The sequence below is a fragment of the Fistularia commersonii genome, chromosome 28 (genome assembly GCF_037954325.1).
Source record: "Fistularia commersonii isolate RoL2024-O1a breed Wild chromosome 28, RoL_Fcom_v1.0, whole genome shotgun sequence".
NCBI lineage: Eukaryota > Metazoa > Chordata > Actinopteri > Syngnathiformes > Fistulariidae > Fistularia > Fistularia commersonii.
Window position 1 is genome coordinate 11,268,104 of NC_141311.1, and position 23,782 is coordinate 11,291,885.

General features: G+C 37.6%; 1 protein-coding gene across 4 annotated transcripts in view; it reads right to left on the bottom strand.

Moving 5' to 3' along the window:
* Window positions 1-2,951: 2,951 nt before the first annotated feature.
* The window catches only part of adcyap1r1a (adenylate cyclase activating polypeptide 1a (pituitary) receptor type I), a 35,422-nt gene continuing 14,591 nt past the window's right edge, over window positions 2,952-23,782 (bottom strand). For 2 of the 4 annotated variants that reach the window (XM_086175724.1, XM_086175726.1), the window contains 8 exons: window positions 22,783-22,936; window positions 16,151-16,211; window positions 15,462-15,531; window positions 15,251-15,342; window positions 12,429-12,512; window positions 11,093-11,222; window positions 9,706-9,747; window positions 2,952-8,666 (listed from right to left, as the gene is read on the bottom strand). In XM_086175724.1, the coding sequence (XP_086031850.1) occupies window positions 8,463-8,666; window positions 9,706-9,747; window positions 11,093-11,222; window positions 12,429-12,512; window positions 15,251-15,342; window positions 15,462-15,531; window positions 16,151-16,211; window positions 22,783-22,936 (837 nt within the window). In that variant the 3' untranslated portion in view covers window positions 2,952-8,462. The remainder of the gene's footprint in view (window positions 8,667-9,705; window positions 9,748-11,092; window positions 11,223-12,428; window positions 12,513-15,250; window positions 15,343-15,461; window positions 15,532-16,150; window positions 16,212-22,782; window positions 22,937-23,782) is intronic. The other 2 variants (XM_086175727.1, XM_086175728.1) reach the window with 2 other exon arrangements.

Sequence of the window (23,782 nt, forward strand, 5' to 3'; positions counted from 1 at the left end):
AAAAGCTGGCTCTAGGAACATGGAACATGGAACATGGAACATGGAACATGGAACATGGAATCTCATTTTCCATGTCCATTGGAAGGAGTCTAAGCTATTGGTTCAGGCTAGATATAGTCTGACTCATCTTGACTCATGGCTCGGGCTCTGAAACTAGGTCTCTTGAGAGGGGTTCAACCCCTTTTCTACAAAGGAGTTACCACTGCTGAGAGGCGCCGGGCAGGTGTGGGCATATTGATTGCCCCCCGACTCAGCACTAGGGTTCAACCCAGTGGATGACAGGGAGCTTCCCTCGGCCTTTCGGTGGGGAATGGGTTCTGACTGTTGTGTGTGCCTTTGCACCCAACAGGTGGTGGTGGAGGAGGAAGATACGATGGGCCATTGAACCTTGGATCCAGGAGTAGCAGTGTGGTTTTCATTTTGGACATGGAACAGTAGACCAGCTTTACACCCTCAGCAGAGTCCTTTAGGCCGCATGGGAGTTTTCCCAACAAGTCTACATGGGTTTTGTCGACCCGGAGAAGGGATTCAACTGTGTCCAGCAGGAAACCATGAGGGGGCTGCTGTGGGAATATTGGGCTGTTCTGTCATAGTGTGAACGATGTCAGAGCATGGTGCGCATTGCCGGATTTGTTTTAGGTGACGGTTGGACTCCAGCAGGGCTGTGCTTGGTCACTGATTCTGTTCATAACTTTTATGGACAGAATTTCAAGGGAATTCGTTTTGGTGGCATCAGGATCGGGTCTCTGCTTTTGCGGATTATGTGGTTCTGTTGGCTCCATCGGACTGTGGTCTCCACTCTCGCTGGAGTGGTTCATAGCCGAACATGAAGTGGCCAGCACCTTATGGTCACAAACTGTAGGTCGTAACTGAAAGAACAAGGTTGCAGATCCAAGTGATCGAAATGACTTTGTTCATCTAGGAGGGACTCAGAGGGGAATTGCTGCTTCTCCATGTGGAGAGCTGGGCAGATGAGGTGGCTTGGGCATCTGGTTAGGATGCCTCCTGGACACCTCTCTGGTGATGTATTCTGGACATGTCCAACTGAGAGGAAGTTCCGGGGAAGACCAAGGACACGTTGGAGGGACTATGTCTCTGGGCTGGCCTGGAAATGCCTGGAAATGGGGATCCCCCAAAAGACTAAGATCAGGTGGCCAGGGTGAAGGAAGTCTTGGGCCTCTCTGATCCAGCTGCTGATCCTGGATAAGCTGTAGAAGATGGATACACTCAATGACATTAATGATAAATAGCTTGCTTGTGTAAGTGGATCAATCTTTCATAAACACATGGTGCTTTGTATTAATTGAGATGTGAGATGAAAAATGAAAGCATCAAAATAAGTTACCAGGAAAAGACACCTATGTATATGAAACAGCTGCTGATGCTCTTCTCTTTGAGTTGTAATTTTTGCTGCCTAAATACAGCACCTTGCCATCTTTGTTTGGCCCTTATTACTCCAATTTGCTGCAGTACCCTATTCTCTCATAGTATTCAAATCCATGACCTTTAACTCTTTGTGGTCTCAGGTTAATGTGCTTCTTGTCATGAAATGATCACTATTTCTTGTTTCCATCTTGGCCCATCATCATATTCAGTCCCCGGATTTTACACGATAATTAAATCCTGCCTCTTAGGAATAGTTGTTTGGAAATGAAATACGTCGAGTCAAGTTTTTCAAATCAGCATAGCTAATTCTGGATGAAACCATATATGTTTCAGACATCAGGTAGGTCTAAAAGTGTGTGGTTTATGATCTTGGAGGCACACATAGATGTGACCACCATCCAAAAACACAACTAATATATGTTACATTTCATTCAATTCATTTAACATCACATGTTTCAAATTATATTCTATATTGAAACGACAGTGATCAAGGAAAATGATAAACTACAATAATCTAATCTAAGCGCAATAGTTGCTGACTTATTCACTGTGGTGAATATCTGTTATGCCAGGAGAGAGTACAGACTAGATTGACTAGATTGGTGTAAAGGTTGTGGAGTGCTTCTAATCCATCTTTGCAGATGATATTGTGATCTGCAGTGAGAGCAGATAACAGAGAACAGGTTGAGGAAAATCTAGAGGTGGAGGTATGCTCTGGAAAGGAGAGGAGTGAAGGTTAGTTGCAGCAAGACAGAGTATATATGGGTGAATAAGAGGAACCCTGGTGGGACAGTGAGGCAACAGGGAGTGAGAGATCAAGAAGTTGGAGGATTTCAGGTACTTGGGGTCAACAGTCCAGAGCGACGGAAAGTGTTGAAAAGAGGTGAAGAGACAGGTTCAAGCAGGTTGGAATGAGTGGAGAAAAGTGTCAGGGGTGCTATGTGATAGAGGACTATGAGCCAGAATGAAGAGAAAGGTGTACAAGACAATGGTGAGACCAGTGATGCTGTATGGACTAGAAACAGTTACATTGACAAAAAGACAAGAGGCAGAGCTAGAGGTTGCAGAGAAGAAGATGCTTGCAATAGATACTTGAATATGCTAAAGTTCCCTTTGGGAATGACCAGGATGGATAGGATCAGGAATGAGTCTATCAGAGGAACAGAACATGTTAGACGTTTTGGAGAGAAGGTCGGAGAAGCCAGATTGAGATGGTTCGGTCATGTACAGAGGGTTAGGGTTAGGGTTGGGGATAGTGAATATATTGGTAGATAGATGTTGGAATTGGAGCTGCCAGGCAGGAGGTCTTCAGAAAGACCAAAAAGAATATTTACGGACATAGTGAGAGAGGATATGAAGGTAGTTGGTGTGAGAGAGGAGGAAACGGAGAATAGGGTTAGATGGAGAAAGTTGATTCGCTGTGGCGACCCCTTAAGGGAAAAGCTGAAAGGAGAAAAGGAAGATGAAGTTCAGTAAAGTGGGCAGAAACAGCTATGGAAAAGATAACTTTTGATTTGTATCCAAATGACTTGCAATGCAAAAACAAAAATGACAAAAAATATCAGTAAATTTTACCAATATATTTATTAAATATTTTACAGTCACAATCCACACAGAAAGAGACAGACTTCTTTATCATGAATGAGGACTCCTCATTCTGAAATGTCTTACTCATTTGATGCATTAAACAGTAAATGATGTTCAATTGTAATCTTCACAAGTACAACTCACAAAAGATTTATTTCGCAGTAAAATGGTTATAAGTTTGGACATAAATGTCAGACACCATAACACATTACACATGACCCACTGATACAGGCTGATGATAAGGTAGGTGAAAAATTTAAATATATTTGGAACATTTAGGTTACTAACATTCTCATCAATGGTTGTAATCACACATGCATACATAATACAATCATTCATATTTTCAAACATACTTGCATACACACAAAGATAAAGAAGTGCCCGTGTCGAGGTGAACATTCACAAAGTGGAAATAGGTACATAACATACACATACAAAACATTGTCACAAATATTATTCTGTATACTGTATGTATGTATGTATGTATGTATGTATAATGCATGTATGTATGTATGTATATGTGTATGAGTATATGTGTATATGTGTTTTTACTTTTTAAAAATAAACACACATACACAGACACACACACACACACACACACATACACAAACAAACACACACATACATGCATGCACACATGCAGGCACAAACATACACTCATTACACATGATTGTATATCGTGATAATAAATATCATGTGACATGTAAGAGCAACTGAGTGAATGGAGATCCAAAAATTCATTTGCAATCAATAAAATCTCCCTCATCTGCTTCAACAGCCACAACCAGCAAAATAACTTCTGAACACAGAGGAACTTAACACAGTTAGTTTACATTTACTTGTTAATTTTCTTGCAAAATGGTATCATGCAAAGGGGCTGCTGAGAATGTGAAATTACTCTGGTTGAAACCAATGCATGGTCAAACAAAAACATTGTATCTTATTTATTTTGTGTCACTGGCCAGAATCCAAACCATACATTGGCCAGACAAAATCTAGGAAAATAAAGCAAATGACTGAAAGCAAATAGTGGAGGATCTCAAATAATGATGCTCTAATGCAATGGCTCATTGCAATCTTTAATAAAGGACAAAGGGGGCTTCAAGGCTGTGCTTTTGCTTTTTCTATTAATGTTAAATGTTTTGTCCCACTTAAGAATTTGGAACTGTCATACTCCCCAAACGTTCATTCACCATTAGGATTAATGGCAATTACATACTGTAATGTGCTTAGCTTAGCTCTGGAAAAAAAGGTATATGTGGTGGATCATGACTCATTTTTGACCATGATTATTTACAGTTATGTACCATTCTCAGTATAAAAACCCAAATACATTTTGGCACTTAAACAGAATTTATGAATTCATGAATATGGCATACAAACCAAGAAATCCCCCATTCAGACTGCATGAATACCATAAGTCTATTCTATTGCATGACGTATACTGGAATCTTCGTAAAACCAAAATTCCCTGTTTGGGCTGCATGAATACCATGAGACTATTCTTACAATGGAATCTTAGTGAAAGCTTCATTGGATCAACGTGGTATTTCAAAGTGGATTCTTGCAGTGATTACTACTCAAGCAAGTGTGTGCTCCCTTAAATGACAAGCATCCTAAAAACACATGTAATGTTTTGCTTGACAGATGCTGCTTCAGGGGAGCAATAGCATAAGAGAAGATGTGAGAAAATGGTTGGAGTGATAAGATGAGTGAACAACCAAATGTAAAATATAACTAAATGTAGAAAAGGTAGCAGACATTTTCTTTTTTGTTTTGTTTTGTCACAATTATGGTCAAAACTTCTTCACAGCACATAATGAAATTTCAAAACTCAAACAGTTCACATTTTGTTTTCAAAATACAGACGAATAAAGAACATTTCACATCAATGAAATCAATGATCCCCATCCCTTTTTTTCATCAGTCTACAAATAGAAATGTAAGTATCTAAAACACATCAAAAATAAACCATAATAAATAAGTGCCTTGCCCCTCTTTAAACTCGATCAATTTAAAACACAAGATATATGGCTCAAATAGCACAGTCAAACCAAGAAAACATCCCCTTTGTTGAATTATCAAACGTGGGTTTTATAAAAGAAGAGGATGAGACTTTAAGCTCTCAAAAGTGAAACCTTAGTGCCTTACATCTGATTTTTTTTTTCTAAATCTAAATAAATGTTATTATATAGCATCTAACTTGCTGAAATGGCCAGATGAGTTCTTGTGCAGGTAAAATGTATGTTTTCAACATTTCCAAATGAAGGAAATACTAGTTTCCAAAATAATGGAGCCACGTAGAATTAAACAGACCATAAAACAGGACACCGTCAAGCAGTGGTTCCTTAAGGCAGATGTTGCTCAGAAATGTAAGATATTTTGACACAGTCCTATTGACAGAATTTCATTGACAACCATTTAACAAGAAATGTGCATTTTTGTTGGAACTAAAAACAAAAACCACAAAAAATAAAAGTGATCACAAATAATGCAACAACTGTTATAAAAGAAAAATCCAGATTTAGTGTTAGCAAGTTTGTGCACATCTTCTCATTCTTTAGAGGAAACAAACCAGTTCAAACCAGTGGGAACATCATATCTATTCTCTTATACCAGTGGCACTACACTTGGTTCAAAAACAATCACATTGCTGAGGGCTAAACAAATCTAGCTAAATCCAGGTTGCTTCATCCCCTTGTTTTATAAGTATGCTAACACATTTAAAATCCATTCCCAGGCTGCAATCCTTTGACAAACAAATTTACAGCACAGAACAAACATGATAAAGTAAGGAATGCTATACTCTTTTTCTCTCCCCCCCCCCCCACACACAGTAACAGCTTTGAGACATGGTCGTTTCCACCTGAGCTGATTCAGACTCAGAGTGATGGCTGGTGATAGAACACGTAAGCAGCAGCAGTTTTATTTATTCATTTATTTATTTTCACACCCTCATATACACTTAGTGTTTTATCTGTCCACACTGTCCTCCTTCAAAAAAGAAATAAATACATTATTTTAATTTTTAGAATCTCTCATGCTTTTTTAATTTTTTTTTTTTATTTGTATCATTAACTACCATTCGAAGCAAAGCGTCAATGATCTATGACCTATGATATAACTATACTGTTGAAAGAATTGTTGTTGCGGATGCCACACCATCATGGCACTGGTCAATGAGGAAAATGTGAGATCTGTCTGTTCAACATCGATCCAAAGTCATCCTTTTTAAGTTACTACATTCTTTTCATCTTATTAGATGATAGCGGAAAAAAAAATGTTTCAAGTAAATACTGTTGATAAAGCCCCCTTCATTTATATAATTTCATTTCATTAAATAATATCCCCATCTGAGTTGGAATTCTTTGCTTATAACAAAAGGACAGAAAGGAAAAAAATGGTCATGATTGTCAGAAGGTCTACTAAGCAATTTCAATATATATATTGCTCAAAAAAATAAAGGCAATAAAAACAACACAATGTAGCTTTAAGTCAATCACAGCTTTGTGAAATCAAATTGTCCATTTCAGAGGCAACACTGATTCATTTTGACTTGTTTTAAGGGCATCACATCAAAGTTGGATAAGCCTGTCGTGTGTTTTTACACCTTTTTTACACTTTTTGAGTGTGACTCCAAATCCGGCCGTCCATGGGTTAAAATATTTGATTTCCACTGATAATTTTTGTGTGATTTTGCTGTCAGCACATTCAAGTATGGAAAGAACAAAGCAATATCTCATTCATTCAGATCTAGGATGTGTTATTTTGTGTTCCCTTTATTTTTTTGAGCAGTGTATATACAGAAATACTCTCTCTCTATATATATTTAAGTATATAGATAGATAGATAGATAGATAGATAGATAGATAGATAGATAGATAGATAGATAGATAGATAGATAGATAGATAGATAGATAGATAGATAGATAGATAGATAGATATACTTTTATTTGTAGCATTTTATGGAATTAACAAGTTGAATGAGGAAATCTGTGTTGGCAGATAAATAAAATAGGAGAACAACCACTGAGTTTTCTCAAATCTGTTTCTCAAAAGTGTCAAATCAAAAAAAAACTCAGTCCGACTCTTCACATTATGGCAAATAAAACAGACAATAAATAGGCAACAATCTTAGTATAATACTAAGTATACAGTAAAAAAAAATATCAACAGTAAAACATATCACTCTGTACATTCTTTGCAGGAAACAATGTCATCTGTCCTCTAGAAAAAAGAGTGATAGCTAATTGTGACTGACTAGGCACTTGGGGACATTAATGAGGGAGATGAATCTTTCCAAAATGTCAAATTTCAGATGAAAAGCATTTTTATATAGCACAATGAGTTGAAACTCAGTGAAACAGGACAAAGATTTCCATATGTATCACAACAATAAAATACTATACATATAAAGTCATGGCACTGTGAGCTTTGGGAAAAGCATTTACTTAATGGCAAATGTATTGTTCACAGCTGGATAATATTTGTCACATATCTGTGGTTGGGAAAATACTGAACTACGCTGTTTCTGAGGATACAACACATACAAGTGATTTTTTGATTAATGTTTTGTCATATCATTAATCGCATATATTAAATTTGGCACTGCATATGAATATCTTTCGTTAGAATACAATTAAATAATTCTGAGAAAATCGTGCAAATATTCTTTGTCAGTTTATGGGATGAAGTCTACAGATTTGGGCTCCAGTTCCTTTTTTTTCTGAAAAGGTCATTACAGAACTGCTTAATGCAAAAATAATAATTTAAGAAAAGAAATTAAATTTTGATCTAAACACTAAAAACTAACTATTTACAAATACCATTTTTTTTATTAAATACATCTTTTGACATACTCTGTACTTATGGCTGATTGTAGAAAAATGTCAACTTTGCGACGAAACATTTAAACAAGCGTTTATACAGGCAAGGCGGACGTTTGGTAAGTATTTACCTTTGGACTGCTTTGAGATCAGATCCATTTTGGCATCCTCAATGGCACTTTGAAGCATATGAACTTTAAATACTACTTGCCAAATCTGGCCCCTATAGCTGATTTAATTTATTTTCAAAATAAATAAATAATGATTTTTAAAAAATGTACAACCTTCAGTGCTATTTTTATTTGACCTGTTTTTAATGTATTATTTCCAATCGACAAACAAAGAAATGTCGAGGTTTTTTTTTGCAGTATTAGAAAGAGAATCTGCATAATTTTGTCCTTGTTTTTAACATAAGTGCATCTTTATCAGTGGTTTAATTATCTGAAAAGAATTAATACTGAAGTATATTTAAGTGTCAAATCAGATCAGCTGGATGATACACCTGGATGAAATGTAATCGTAAAAGTCTCACAGAAATAATACATTTTATAAAGCCAAGCAACAAAATATTAGGGATTTTAGGGGCCACTTTGGTCTGTTCTGGTTGGTCTGGATAAGTAACGGAGCGGCACACCTTGACCTTGTCTTTGCCCAGTCAGATGCTCAGGTGGGGAGGCTGATGTTGGCATTTTCGGCCAAAGGGCTGGACATCCGTATCTGGGAGCTGCTCTTGCTGAGGATGGACAATTGAGTACCGCCATTCACTCCACTGCTGGCCAATGAAGGGTGCCTCTGCTGTTTCAGGTCCACAGCAAAATACCGGTTCACCGTCCAGCTGCGCCATTTCCTCTTGATCTCTGACTGCACCTTCAGGGAGAAACTTCACAAGGTCATTTTTAATGTACTTTAAGCTGCACCAACTTCATGAAAACTTACAGAAAGGTTGGTGCTCTACAGAGCAAATCCAGATGTTTCTTTTTGTTACACTAATAAAGGTTAATCATGGCATATACAATCTCTCAATAGTTAAAACAAATGTCTGCTGTTGTCAAATATATGAATTTGTGATTAAAAATGTTTGCTCATGAATTTTTTCTGGCAGGCAGAAAGATCTGGAATTTTTTTTTTTTTTTTTTTTCTGGAGTTACAAACAAAAAAAACTCTGGTATCAGTTAGAAACCTTTTAGCTTACTATGGATAGATACTGTAAGACAACAAAAGACAACAATGCTACACTGCGAGGTATTTTCACATAATGTACCTAATCTCTGATACTGTATGGTGTACCCAACATAGTATACCTAATCTGTGATTGATATATATATATGTGTGTGTGTGTGTGTGTGTGTGTGTATGTATATTACATTACCTCAGGTCTTAATGAAACCCATCTGACAATATGAATGACGGATATTTGACTTATTACAGCTGTATTAGTTTAAACATTTTTTTTATAGTAAATGTAAAATGTGCATTCACTGATTAAAATCAGAGTATGTTTAGACAAATCTCTTCAAGAAATTGTATCTATTGATTTAAATACTTCAGTATTTGCTAGATTTATATAATTGCAATTGTATTCAAATTTTGAAAATTAGGGGGTGTCTCATTCAACACTTTTAAAATGTAATTGAAAATATGTATCTTAATATTCCAATATTTTTGACCAAGTGTGTTGTCAAGAACATATTAGTGGTGGTTTCTTACAGGTATGAAATAATATGAATAAAGACCTCTACAAAAATACAAAATATGCTGGTTTAATTTATTATCTAATTCATTTATCCTTGGAAGGGTGACATTAAGATGGATGAGGGAAAATTATTAAGAATAATTTTGCCACTAAATATTTTTGTGGAAAATAAAACAATTACATGAATGTTTATGAGATGATGGAACAGCTTACCTCTCCATTGAGGAAGCAGTAGAGGACTGCCACCACAAAGCCCTAAGGAGGAGATGGTTAACAAAATATAAGCAAAAGAATGGTTCTCATGAATCACAGAAAACAACTTTCAAATTGACCTATTTCATCCCTTATAAAGAAAAAAAAACAAAAACAAGATTAATAAAAGTACGTCAATGCCGAATTGATGCGAGGTTCAGCTTTCAAGATTAAAAGCTGCAACAACAGCTCCAAAATACAATAAGATGTAAAAATTGCACGTCAATTCTTAAAAAAAGGTCTTGATAGATGATCTGAAAAGGATTCCTACCATTTTTGATGTTGATTCTGCAATCTTTGCACTCTTACTGAAGTGTGCAGAAAGCTGAGTCCTTAGAAGTGATTATGTCAGTAAGATGTTTCATTTCAAGATTTAAATGGTAAGAATAATTAGTGCCGAAAGGTTAAAGTTGCGGACTTTAGATTAGAATTATCAAACAATAATTTTACACTCAAATCTAGTAATCTTACTATCCTTATTTGTGATAAGTTATTTTGAAATAAACAGAATACACTCCACAATAACATCAGTGAGTGCAATTGCTTAATTTCTTAATGTTCTTTAATTGTCCTCAAATAAACTTAATCAATCTTATGAGTCAATTTTGATCTGTTCAGAGCGACTGTTATTGAAATGGAAAAAGGATTAAAAAAGATAGTAAAAGTTTCTTCTATGGCAGGATTGGGAGGCAGTCGTGCACAGAGAGTGCATATACTTGCATATCTGTTTGGGTTTTTCCACAATCCAGTCCAACTTCTAAAGATGTTATTTTCCTTTTCATAGATTCGAACATGTTTCTAGTCTTAATCATAGATGCTGTTTATCCAAATCCATGGTGAAGCTGTGATATAGCCAACTTAACTTGGAAATAAGTATTTATGTAAAGCTTCATCATTATTTCTGTAATACATATAATATAATAATGTTTATTATTTCTATAAGTTGTCTTTCCTATCTATAGTCTGTCGTGTTTTTACTTGGTTGGTGCAAAACCAGTGACAATTGCACCGAGATTGCAGTCCTGGCACTGATGTCCTGATAAGTTCTGCAACCAACTCATAAGAATTGTTAAGCGTTTCTTTATGGCAAAATTGGTATTTCTCTTCTGTTTAGACAACCACTTTAGTTGTGTTCATGTTATGAATTATACTATTTAGGTCAAGGAAGGGTACAATTTGCATTATTTAAGGAAAAAAACATGATCTTCAAATACATTTTAGACAAAATAGTTTGGTTTTGCCCCCAAAAGTCCTTTGGCACTGGGATTTCTATACATCATTGAATTACCTAACTTATCATACAGTATTTCTACTGATTCAATACAATAATTAGGATGCATGAGTTTACCTGGAAAGAGCCAAGTCCCAGCTCAAAGACCAACCTCTCCCTTTTGCTGACATCTTCCGGTGAAAATGCAAATACAGTGTAATGGATACCAAACAGAGGAATGAGCAGGAGTGTGGAGCGTGCCAGACGCCTATACACACACACAGCAAACAACAAAGATACAATTTAACAAAACTGAAGTGTCTAACAAACACAAGAAATCATTATCTGACCATATTTCATGAACATGGTGATGCAGTTCTAACAGAAATTAACTTAAAGTAATTTGAATAAATGAAACCAAACAACACCAAAACTAATAGAAAAATAAACATTAAATCCTCTAATATACACAATTAAGGGCAGAAAATGAAGCCACTAAAACTAACAGACATCTCGCTACAACAAATGGCGAGAAATTTTGTTAAGTTACATATGTGAAAGTACTTTAGGCAGAATCAGGTATTTTTATCGTCATTGTAATAGCAAAGAACAGAAGCCTCATAAAATTTGATTAGTTCAGTTTCCACTTTGGGGAAAATTTGCTGAGATTAAAGAACATATACTATTTGGGATGCATGTTAATTCCCAATATTACAGTGCTAAGTGTCTGACAGATGGGAAAAAAAATAGGAAAAAACATAAACAACATTTGTAAAAGATGGGAATTTACAGAGCAGGTAATCCATTTGAATCAAGCTATTATACTGTGATATATTTCAATCGAAAAAAAACAATCATCAATATCAAGGATAAGGAATAACCTTGTAAGGCTTAGTTAAATGCTTTCACTCTCACTCTCTCTCCATCACTCCAACATGAACTCACTTGCGTGCACGCAGGCACACACACACACACACACACACACACACACACACACACACACACAAAGACTGTAGGGGTGAGAGGAGTCAAGAGTAAACCACAAACCACATACAGCACCTAAACTTCCTGAAAACATTTTTTTTATTCTTCAAATACCCAATTGTTCTATTGTTATTATTACACAGATGGTGTTTTTCTTTTTTAAATCTGATTTATTCTCTTTTGAAGAAAGTGGCAAATATGAAAAGTTAAATGAATAATGTTAAATAAATACGCCCAGATTATTTATCCATTGGAAGAAAGAAAGCAACAATGGTTGCAGATACTATTGTTTTTAAAAGAGCAATTATTACGCTCTTCTTACTTTTGACAACAGAATATATATGCTATAATGTATATTTTTCTGTTACTCACTCTGGATTTGAGTATATGTGTGTGCATCACACAGACACAGGTTTACACACACAAGCACACACACACACACACACAAGCACACACACACACACACACACACACACATATTCACACTTACAGTGTGATGGTAGATAACTCTGACATCCTGCACGAATGTTGAACAGCCTGTGTGGGCTCACTGAAGCATTTCTGAGCACAGCTGCTACACAGCACAAAGACAACACAACAGTACAACAAAGACACTGTCTTTAGGGACACACACACACACACACCTTCACACTTGGTCGTGCATGCACAGGTCTAAGCAACAGATGACAATGGCATAATCTGGCTGGCCTCATAAGACAATTCTACGGTAGCAGAGCAGGGGTGGAACCTCCGAATTAACACTGAAGCCTCATGTATACAAGTTTTTACCATCACAGTAATTGAGGTCCTTTAGCAGAGGAGAAGACATGTCAAAGTTAAAGGTTGTAAAAAAAGTAAAGGAAAATAATTCCTTGTAAAGTGCACAGGACTTTTCCCGACCAGCAATTCTTTTTGTGCTCTTTCTCAATCGCCTCTCTGCCTGCTGGCTATTTGAGTTTAACAATTGTTATAAGTTTTTTGGTGATTTAATAGGAATTTATTTTACAACAGCTTAAGGATGCATTTATTATTTTCAAATTTAATTTATGTTTAAATCTATAATTGATCACCACTCACATGTGCATTTATTTTTCTATAACTAAAAACAAATAAAAACATAGACAAAGCATTATTATTATTTATTAAGCATTATTATTATTATCTTTAAGCTTTTTTTAGACTTTAGTTCTTCATTTGTTTTTGTGTAGATATGGGCTAAAGTTTCTGATTATTGAAGCTTGAAGTTTTTTTTTGTTTTTTTTTTGTCTGCTTGTTTGATGACTACCCAACAATTTGTCTCTTACTCGCATTTTTGCAATTATGTTTTTGTTGTGCAATTTGTTGTTATGTGCTGAAAAGCAAGAATGGGGAATCATTGTAAATATTTTTTTTCATTTAGTCATAACGATGATCAATTCTTATCATTTTCAAACTCAGGTAGGCCTGGTGAAAAAATAATTTGATGGAAAGGAAAAATTAAAAAATTGGAGGATTGCAAAGCGCACATTAATATCCCAGTCTGAAATCCATTCTACTTCCTCAGTAGAAAATGCGCAGTCAAAGGTCTGAGGACAGAGGATTTAGTGCTTGACATGCTTTGTAGAGGCATTTGAGAAAACCGTGCTTTGCGATTTTAGGGTTTTACTGAAAAGACTTACTTAAGCCAAACAGGCGGAGGGTATTACTCTCTAATACTTTGTGCAACAGTTAAGAGACCTGTAGTTGGATCAAGGGTGCATCACTTGTTCAAATTTGTTAGAGTTTATAAAATTGAGCATCAGACATTTAAAGCGAGTGGTTTGAATCGACATTGTGACGTCAGCAGTCTTACCATTCATGTTTCTGAGCAGACTGCATTAACAATATTTATGAAATGTGAATTTGATCATAAACACTTAATGACAGAGTTTATGGACAGACTTCAGAACATGTGAACATACAAACTAATCGACCGATCATAAGAATAAGAATAAGAATAAGAATAAGAACAACTTTATTAATCCCGAAGGAAATTGCTGTGTCAGAGTTACAGAAAATATAACAGTAATAAATGATAAAAGAAAGGCAGAATTAGAAATAAAAATAAACTATGAACTAAAGTGTCTCAGTGAAACTATAAAGTGACTTAGTAAGCAGTGATAAAAACTATAAGTGTCTTAGTGTCATGATGGTATTCTGGGGTTTACCGGACTAAACGAGACGACCAGGCAGTTTACACATTTTCATTCTCTATGTGTCTTCCTTATGTTTTATTGAATGAGTTAAACATTCATTGTATTATGGCTTATTGCTTTTCAGCAAAAAACATATTTATCAAAAAAGTTGGGTTTATGAATATTTTTTTGCTTGGCTTTCTACCACATATAGTATTTATCAATCCCTATCTTATATTTCTCATATATTATGTTTAAATATAAACATATATAAGTATATTTCAAAGTATATTTCACTTATATATCACATATACATACATTTCACTTGCTTTTTTTCGAATTTCAATTTCAGGCCTCGTGCTCACTGAATGACAAACAAGGTCAGTCAAGTAGGCCAGACAATGCAAGACAGGTATTTTTATCTGTTATCCGGGGTATCATTCTGTGTCTGATGAAAACTGCTAGTTTTATATTGTGCCATTCATAGTGTCAGATCCATTCAGAAGACTAAAATGCGATGGCCTTGATTGACAATATTAATTATTTCTTCATTTTAAAAACAAATACAATGTTCATTAAATAAAAGGAGATTAATATTGGTATTATTTTTGGATTCTTTTGCAAAGAAAAAAATATCAGACTATGGGTAGGATGATAGGGCAATAAGGCTGATGAGAAAATTCAAGATATAACTTTTCTATAATTGTAAATTATATTTTTAAATACATTTTTTTAATATCAAGAACAATCTTATTAGGACTAATAATTTTTTAGGACTAAAATTAATATGACTAGGCCAGTGACCAATAAATAACTTTCATTTTATATAAACAGCTGACACAAATCAAGCATTTCCTGTTGCTGTAGCTTAACATAAGACAAGGCATGGATGGTGAAGTTTATTCTAAGGTTTTCATAAAAAATTCAGCTCTTTTTCTTTAAAATCAGCACTTGTTTTTCTAGGTGCAAGATAAAAGCAAAACCATATCACACACTAAGTTACAAATATACTTACTGATATATGACATGAAAATTTTGTCTCCTTCAGTTGTCTGGCATCCAAATCAACCAGGATCAAATTAGGATCATTCGGATATGAAATGAAATGAACTTTTTTGACACACACAACATTAGTATTGTAATAGATTTGCTGACTTACAGGTAAATGCTTGATTCATTCCCTCCAATATCAGGGGACTGGAGCTTTTGGACCAAGATGATGATTATTCCAATGAAGAGAACGAAATTGATCTGAAGAACATGACATTTAATGTCACATTTGGGGGGGTCTTTTTTATGCAGTTTGGGTTAAGCATATCAATAAATGATCAAACTACATATCTGAATAACAGCAAATCAGGAGGTAGTACCATTATGGAGGCCACAACTGGCCCCTTGATCACCCACCAGAGGGCAGTGTTCTCATTCGTATCCCAGCATCTGCAAGAAGAGGGTATCTGAGTACTTTACACACCATTCAACATATTTCACTTCCTCCATACACTTGGATCAATGAAGTACCCAGCCGTGCGTTAGTTAACTATGAAGATACAGGTTGCATAAAATAGACAATTTGTGAGAGGAAATTAGAGTTATATTGGTTTTGGATTGGATCCACATGTCACCATGTGGACTGTTCCACTGGTCATCAAATATGATTTTGAAAACCACCAAAAAGAATGCAATAAATAAGTATAAGTAGTTTCAAAAGTGAAACTACAAGTCAGAGAAGTCCTTTGACCACTATTCTTGACATAATTAAAAAAAATGTGAGCCCTGACAATGTGAGAAAATAACAGTACTTATTGATTCTAAACAGAGGGGGGAAAATAAAAAAAAAACAAAAAAAAAACATGCAAATCATATGGTTCTGTTTTTTTCTTTATCATCAAACAGAATAAAACTGTTCTTTCCATTTTTATTCTGTGGGCTGCAAAAACTGAAAAATATAAGATATTAAATAATTGACTTTGACCTCACTGCTAGTCTCCTTGCTAGTGTTTATGACGGGCATAAAATGTACCCCAAAGGACCATAAACTAAAAGTGTTTTTACTCACCCTGTGTTATTAAAGTGGAGCCGCAAAACTGCCCAGACAGTGACACAAATGGTGGGAGTTCCTGTAAAAACATAGCATTTGGATGTGAAAAATAACACATATTAACTTACATTTGTGATGGGAAACCTTTATTTTAAAAGGTAATCATTATGTGATAATGATTTGTAAATACTAATACATGTTTTTTGTAATTGTATAATTTTTATACCTAGTATACCAAATCAGTATTCGGTGGTCAAAGGCCAGTGGAGACAAACAACCCACATAAATGATTTCAGTTTATATTTTTTCATTTCTACCAAGAATCCTCATCTATCATCGCCAAACATAGGCTCCTCTTCCTACTACCGGAGAACTGGGAGGACACCCACACTGACATGGCGAGAACAAGCAAACTCTATACAGAAAGGTCCCCTTGTTGTATTTGAACCAGGTTCCTATGAGGCACCGCGCCACCCTAGTTTACAACTTGATACTTAAAAAGGAAAGCTAGTTGTTTTTTTCTGAAGTAAAAAAAAAAAAAAAAATCACTCAGTTTTATGGTTTCACGTTCACATTTTACTCCCACCCAGAATGAGACTGCCTTGAAACAAACAATTCAAATTTACAACTTTACAAACTACAATAAATAATCTCTGTGCATCTGGGATTTTGGATCAATAGTGTGAAATGTGATTTTAATTTGCTTGTTTGCGAAACTTTTGAATGATTAATGCATACTCTAGTCCAGGAGTAGGCAATTACTTTGGCTGGCGGGCCACATTTCTTATTTGATTTTTACGCACACTCAGCACAAGATACATGTCCAGCAAAAGGCAAACAGTGCAAGTTGTGTAACAAATGGAACCATTTTGTAAAAGTATGCCGTTTAAAGCAGAGAAAAGCAGTGCTGACAGTAAATTAAACAAAGCTAGACAAATACTCAGATGATGAGGACTTGTTTATTGATGCGGTGACACAGAAAAATGACAATGAACAAGTTTTTCCAGACATCCTTGTTGGTCCAAATAAAAGCAGAGTCAAATTCAAGTTAGACACTGGTGCCTCAGCTAATGTAATTCCTACAAGCACTTTCAGAAAGCTAGGAATACAGCACACACTGCAAATTTCATCCTGCCCTCTCTATGGTTACGGAGGTGAACAGTTAGCTGTGAAAGGCAAAGTCAATGTCGAATGCAAATATAAAGACACTAAACTGCCACTGAAAATCCATGTTGTTGACACAAAGCATGTTTTGATTTCAAGCTGATAAAAAAAAAGTCTATCTGTTTCAGATTCGCCAAGCATGTCAGTAATGGATAGGTTTTCTGATGTTTTCACAGGAATAGATCTTTTTCCTGGTGAGTGCACCATCCATATTGACCCTAATGCAATGCCAGTGATTCACCCACCAAGGCGTGTTCCCGTTGCTCCGCCTCAAAGATGAACTCATGAACATGGAAAGACATGAAATCATAACAAAAGTCACAGAACCAACCGAATGGGCGAACTCAATGGTTTCTTTGAAAAGCCACGGACAGGTAAACTCAGGGTTTGCTTAGATCCAAAAGATCTCAACCAAGTGATCAAACGCCCCCATTATCCACTTCCCACACTTTAGGACATTACATCCAAACTAGCAGGAGCTTGCTGTTCCAGTGTAATGGATGCTAGGTCTAGTTATTAGGCAATAAACCTAACAGAAGAGTCCTCAAAGTTGACAACTTTTAACACTGTTTGGCAGATACAGAATTCTTCGCCTACCCTTTGGACTCAAGTCATCACAGGATGAGTTTCGGCGCAAAGTGGATGAGACATGAAGGTTTGGAGGGTGTAACAGCCATAGTTGATGACGTTCTCGTTTATGGTAAAAGCAAAGAGGAACACGACGAAAACCTTTTGTGCAATGTTGCAGCGTTCCAGAGAGCAAGGAGTCAAGCTCAACTCTGAAAAAAGTAAAATCTGTTCCACCGAAGTTAGCTTCTTTGGCCATGTGATAACAAAAGATGGAGTCAAGCCGGATCCAACAAAGATCGCAGCTGTCAGAGACATGGAGCCACCCAAGGACAAAGGTGAACTTGAAACCACTCTTGGCATGGTCAACTATCTGTCAAAGTTTGCCCCCATGCTATCTGACATTAATGCACCTCTGCGACAACTGTTGAAAGAGTCCAGTTAGTTTGTCTGGGATGCACAGCATGACAAAGCATTCAAGAAAATGAAAGAACTTATAACAAGTGAGCCAGGCCCTGTACTTGCTTTTTATGATCCCAACAAAGAGCTTAGGCTACAGTTCGATGCCTCAAAGTATGGTCTAGGTGCAACTCTGCTACAAGAGGGCAAGCCCATCGGCTATGCGTCCAGATCTCTTTCAGACAGTGAAGTGAATTACTACACTATGTGTATGGATGTCATGTCATTGTGGAAAGCAACCACAAACCATCAGAATCCATTCTTCCCAAGCCTCTCACTGCAGCTCCTCCAAGGTTGCAACGAATGATTCTCCAGTTGCAAAGGTACGATTTCAGTATCATTCACAAACCAGGCAAAGACATTCCTCTCGCAGATGCTCTCTCAAGGAAATCACTGCCTGACCCTGATGACAGCCTCAAAGAAGGTATGGATTTGCATGTGCATAAAGTATACCACAGTCTACCTGTCAGTGACCCAAAACTGAAACAAATACAAGCAGAAACTGAAAAGGACCCTCAACTTACACTTCTGAAGAGGACAATTCAGGATGGATGGCCTGAGGAGAAGAAACAGTGCCCTCAGTGCATTGCAGAATAGTGGACCTATCGTGACAAACTGTCGCAAATAAACAACATTCTTTTCAAAGGGGAAAAATGAATAGTGCCAGAGTCACTCCGCCCTGAAATGTTGTCCAAAATTCACATAGGCCACATGGGTACAGAAAAGTGCAGGCAAAGAGCTCGTGACATACTGTTTTGGCCCGGGATGAATACACAAATAGAAGACATGGTTGCAAAATGTCCAGTGTGTTTGGAGCACCGACCAGCAAACACTAAGGAGCCCATGATCAGCCACACAATCCCCAACAGGCCATGGCAAACAGTTGCTACAGATCTTTTCACCTAGAACAATGACAACTACATTGATACAGTTGATTACTACAGCAGGTACTTTGAGTTGGACAAACTGCACAGCACCACTTCATCAACAGTCATACGCAAACTCAAAACGTCCTTCGCAAGGCAAGGTATTCCTGAGATAGTGATCTCAGACAATGGCCCACAATACGCAACCAAGGAGTTTGAGTCATTTGCAAATACGTGGGAGTTCAAACATGTAACTTCAAGTCCACACTACCCACAGAGCAATGGCCTTGCTGAGAAATAAGAATAAGAATAAGAACAACTTTATTTATCCCGAAGGAAATTGTTGTGCCAGAGTTTCAAGTAAAACATAACAATAATAGATAATAGTAGGAAGGAGGGAGAATAAGAAATACAAATAAAAATATAAAGTGTCAAAGTCAAGGCTATAAAGTGTTTTAAGGTCTTAAAAAGTACAAAGATTTAAATATTCCCTTCGGCTGAAGGAAGAGGAATTAAAAGTCTGATAGCCTCATGTAGGAAAGACCTCCTGTGGCGTTCAGTGGAGCTCCTTGGTGGTATCAGTCTACGACTCTGAGAGCTCTGACAGGATGTCAGTGTGGCATGCAGGGGGTGATGGACGTTGGCCATGATGTTGAGGAGCTTCCTCAGCATCCCCCTCTCTGACACCTGCACAACAGACTCCAGCTCCACTCCCAGGACAGATCCAGCTCTCCTGATGAGATTGTTGAGTCTGTTGGTGTCAGCTGTCTTGAGCCTGCTGCCCCAGCACACAACAGCATAGAAGATGATGCTGGACACCACAGAGTGGTAAAACATCTGCAGCATGGTCCTACAGATGTTGAAAGATCTGAGCCTCCTGAGGAAGAGCAGGAGGCTCTGACCCTTCTTGAAGATGGCATTGGTGTTCAAAGTCCAGCCCAAGTGGACACCCAGGTACTTGTAGGTGTCCACAATGTCCACATCAGTACCCCTGATGGTGACCGGATTCAAGTGGGTCCTTTGTTTCCTGAAATCCACCACCAGCTCCTTTGACTTAGACACATTTAGCTGCAGGTGGTTCAGTCCACACCACTCCACGAACCTGTCCACCATGCTCCTGTACTCCTCCTCCTGGCCCCCCGTTGATGCAGCCCACGATGGCAGAGTCATCTGAGAATTTCTGCAGGTGGCAGGACTGCAAGGAGAACCTGAAGTCTGAGGTGTAGAGCGTAAACAGGAAGGGAGACAGGACCGTCCCCTGTGGCGCCCCCGTGCTGCTCACAACGGTGTCCGATGTGATGTTCCCCAGCCTCACGTACTGCGACCGACCTGTGAGGTAGTTGTTGACCCAGGCCGCGAGTGGAGCTTCCACCTGCATGCCCAGAAGCTTCCTGCTCAGCAGGGCAGGTCGAATGGTGTTAAAAGCACTGGAGAAGTCAAAGAACATGACTCTCACTATGCTCCCTGCCTCCTCAAGGTGGGTGTAGACTTTGTGCAGCAGGAAGATGATGGGGTCTTGCACTCATATCCGGGGCTGGTAAGCGAACTGCAGGGGGTCAAGCGAAAGTCCAACAACATTACAAAGGTGCCTCAGGACGAGCCTCTGCAGCAACTTCATGACGTGTGACGTCAGGGCCACTGGTCTGTAGTCGCTGTGTGTGCTGGGATGCTTCTTCTTGGGCACTGGGACCAGGCATGAGGTTTTCCACCGGTCAGGGACAACCATCTGGATCAGGCTCAGGTTAAAGAGATGTGTGAAGATCCCACACAGCTGGGAGGCACATCCTTTCAGCACTCTGGGGCTAAGGCCGGCAGGGCCAGCAGCTGTCCAAATTGCAAAGTCGCTCATGGAAAAGGCCAAAGCTGATCATAAGGATCCATACTTGAGCCTGCTTGAGTATCGCAACACACCAGTAGACAACTTCAAATCACCCGCCCAGCTGCTAATGAGTCGACGACTTAGTTCAATCCTTCCAAGCACCCATCATCAGCTCAAACCAAAAACTCAGTCAAAAGGCTACTCACAACATAAGAGCTTTTCGCCATAGCTACCAGAAAAAGTACTATGATAGATCTTCAAAACCACTCTCAGCTCTTCACACAGGACAGAGTATTCGCTTTCAGGACAATGGACATTGGAAACCAGCTGTTGTTGTTAGTACAGCAGACCGTGCCAGATCATACCACATCTAAACACTAGACGGAGTTCAGTACAGGAGAAACCATTGCCACCTGGTGGACTCTAAAGAAACACCTACTGGTGAACACTCTGAAGTCCAGCATCCACCTGAGGGGACTGACTGTAACTCGAAATCACCACCAACTACCAGCTACTGTACTCGTTCTGGTCGTGGGGTTAAACTTAGAGTCAGCTTTGATCTCTAACATATGCCTATGCATAATATTCCATGTCAGTGTTAAAGATCAATGTTTATCTTAAAGTGTTCAGTCTATTTGGGCCATTGTTTAATGTTGTATACAGGTCAAATTTATCATATTCTATTATATTCAATGGTCTGCCCTACCACAAAAAAATTATTGTTTCTTTTTTTAAAAGAAGGGGGATGTAATATACTGTGAGAATATGTCAACGATATCTGCATTATTTGGATGTGTGTTCTCCACTGTGATTGGTCACATGTCATGTGATGCTTTACGTACGCTACGTAAACTGGTATTAAGCTGTATCAACCTACCCGTTATCTCGTCTGCATAATGCTGTGCAAGAAAAGCACACACACATTCAAACTGTCGTACTGACCGTTATTGTACACACCGTACATGCCTCAAACCCAGAAACAGAACACGGGCCAACTAGATAAACAAAATAAAAATTGCAATTTAAAAATTTCAATTTTTTGGCATTTTATTTCAATTTTAAAATCATTACTAATATTATAAATGTACCGACATTATTTTGGGAAGAAAAAAAATGAAAGGAAAAAATAAGTTTCTAATTTCAATACTGATTGAAAACACTTGTTAAAATATTCAAAGAAAATAGTTTGGCGGCCCGGATAAAAATTTAAAACGGGCCAGATGTGTTCCGCGGGCCATAAAATGCCCAGGTCTGCTCTAGTTTCTTGTTATAAGACTTTTAACCTATAGTTCGGGCTTGGCTTGCCCCTAGTTATACTGCCATAGGCTAACTCTACTGAGGGCTATGCCATGATGCACTTTTCTCATTCCTCACACCCTTACTATCCTGTCTGCACACATGTTCCTTAATCAGTAAACGATAGTACCTCATATCTTCTAAGTCTCAGGGCTCACCTATTTCACAGGTTCCCAAGGTATACGACTTGATCTCCTGAACCCCCCCCCCCTCCATCTCGTTCACCTCCTCGTTCTCTCTCTGTCCTTCTTTCTCTCGTTCTGTCTGTCACTCATTCTCTTGCTCTCTCTCTGGATGCTGGGTGTTTATAAATGAGTGATCTAGACACGTAAAGTGCCATGAGACAACTGTGTTGGGATTTGGTGCCATATGGATCAAATCTAAGGTTCAATACATGGACTGACTTTTAACAAAAATGTTCAGTGCAGTATGTCTGATTAAGACCCTTGTCAATATCTGCATAAATAAAGGACACTTACCCCAACCTACAATAGTGTACCAGTAGAAATAACGTCTCTCAGGAAAGAAAGTCTCCACGAGCAGAGTGAAGAGGTAGAGGCCTTCAATGAACAGCCAGAAATAGTTGGACATGACACAATAGTGGAAAAACACCATCACTGCTTTACACGCCACCTATAAAGGGAGACATATGGTGGCCACAATTGCAGAAAAACTTGCGTTTCATCAGTGACTATAGATCTGTATGACAGCTCTATATGACAAATATCTAACAGCTTGTGATCCCATCATCAATTAATATTGGGCCACTTTAGTGACAGAGTTGCAATAAAGAGCATCTTTCCGCAGCAACTATAAAACAAAGTGTGAGAAAACGATTGAACACACAACATGTCTCTAAATTGTTGTTAATGAGTATCTAGTAAATGATTTTCACTAGCCTTGCTGAAGCCATTAGTCTACCTAATTAGGTTTATTTATCATGTCTTTTGAATAAGACGCACTGATTTGTTATTCCTAAACAAAGACTCTGTGCTTGTCCCGAATTTTTAATCAGGGAGCATTACACATCTGATAGCATATGAGCTTTTTTGTAGAATTTGCATGCGATAGAAGTTCCTTAAAAACGTGCATATCAAACGAGAGAGAATAGAGGAAAGATGCCTCATGCTGAAAAAAAATCTTGCTGTATATCTCAACAAGCAGGCATGTTCATACGTAATGGACATGCTTTCCTTTATTAAGAGGAAATGAGCTGCTTAGGTTTTTCATAACCTTTCATTATGTAGCCCTGTAGTGATTTTCCAATATTCTTAAAATAAGTGCCACTGCCAAAGTGTTTCAAAACCTACAGCAATTACCCAAACCTTTTCTGACTGGAGGTTGGGTAAAAATCAAGGGGGCTCATCTTATAATTTTGTGCTTAAGATTTTAATGAATCAAAAAAATGACTATGTAGATATGTATGTATGTATGTGTATATACATACCTAAATACACACACATATGTATACAAAAGTCA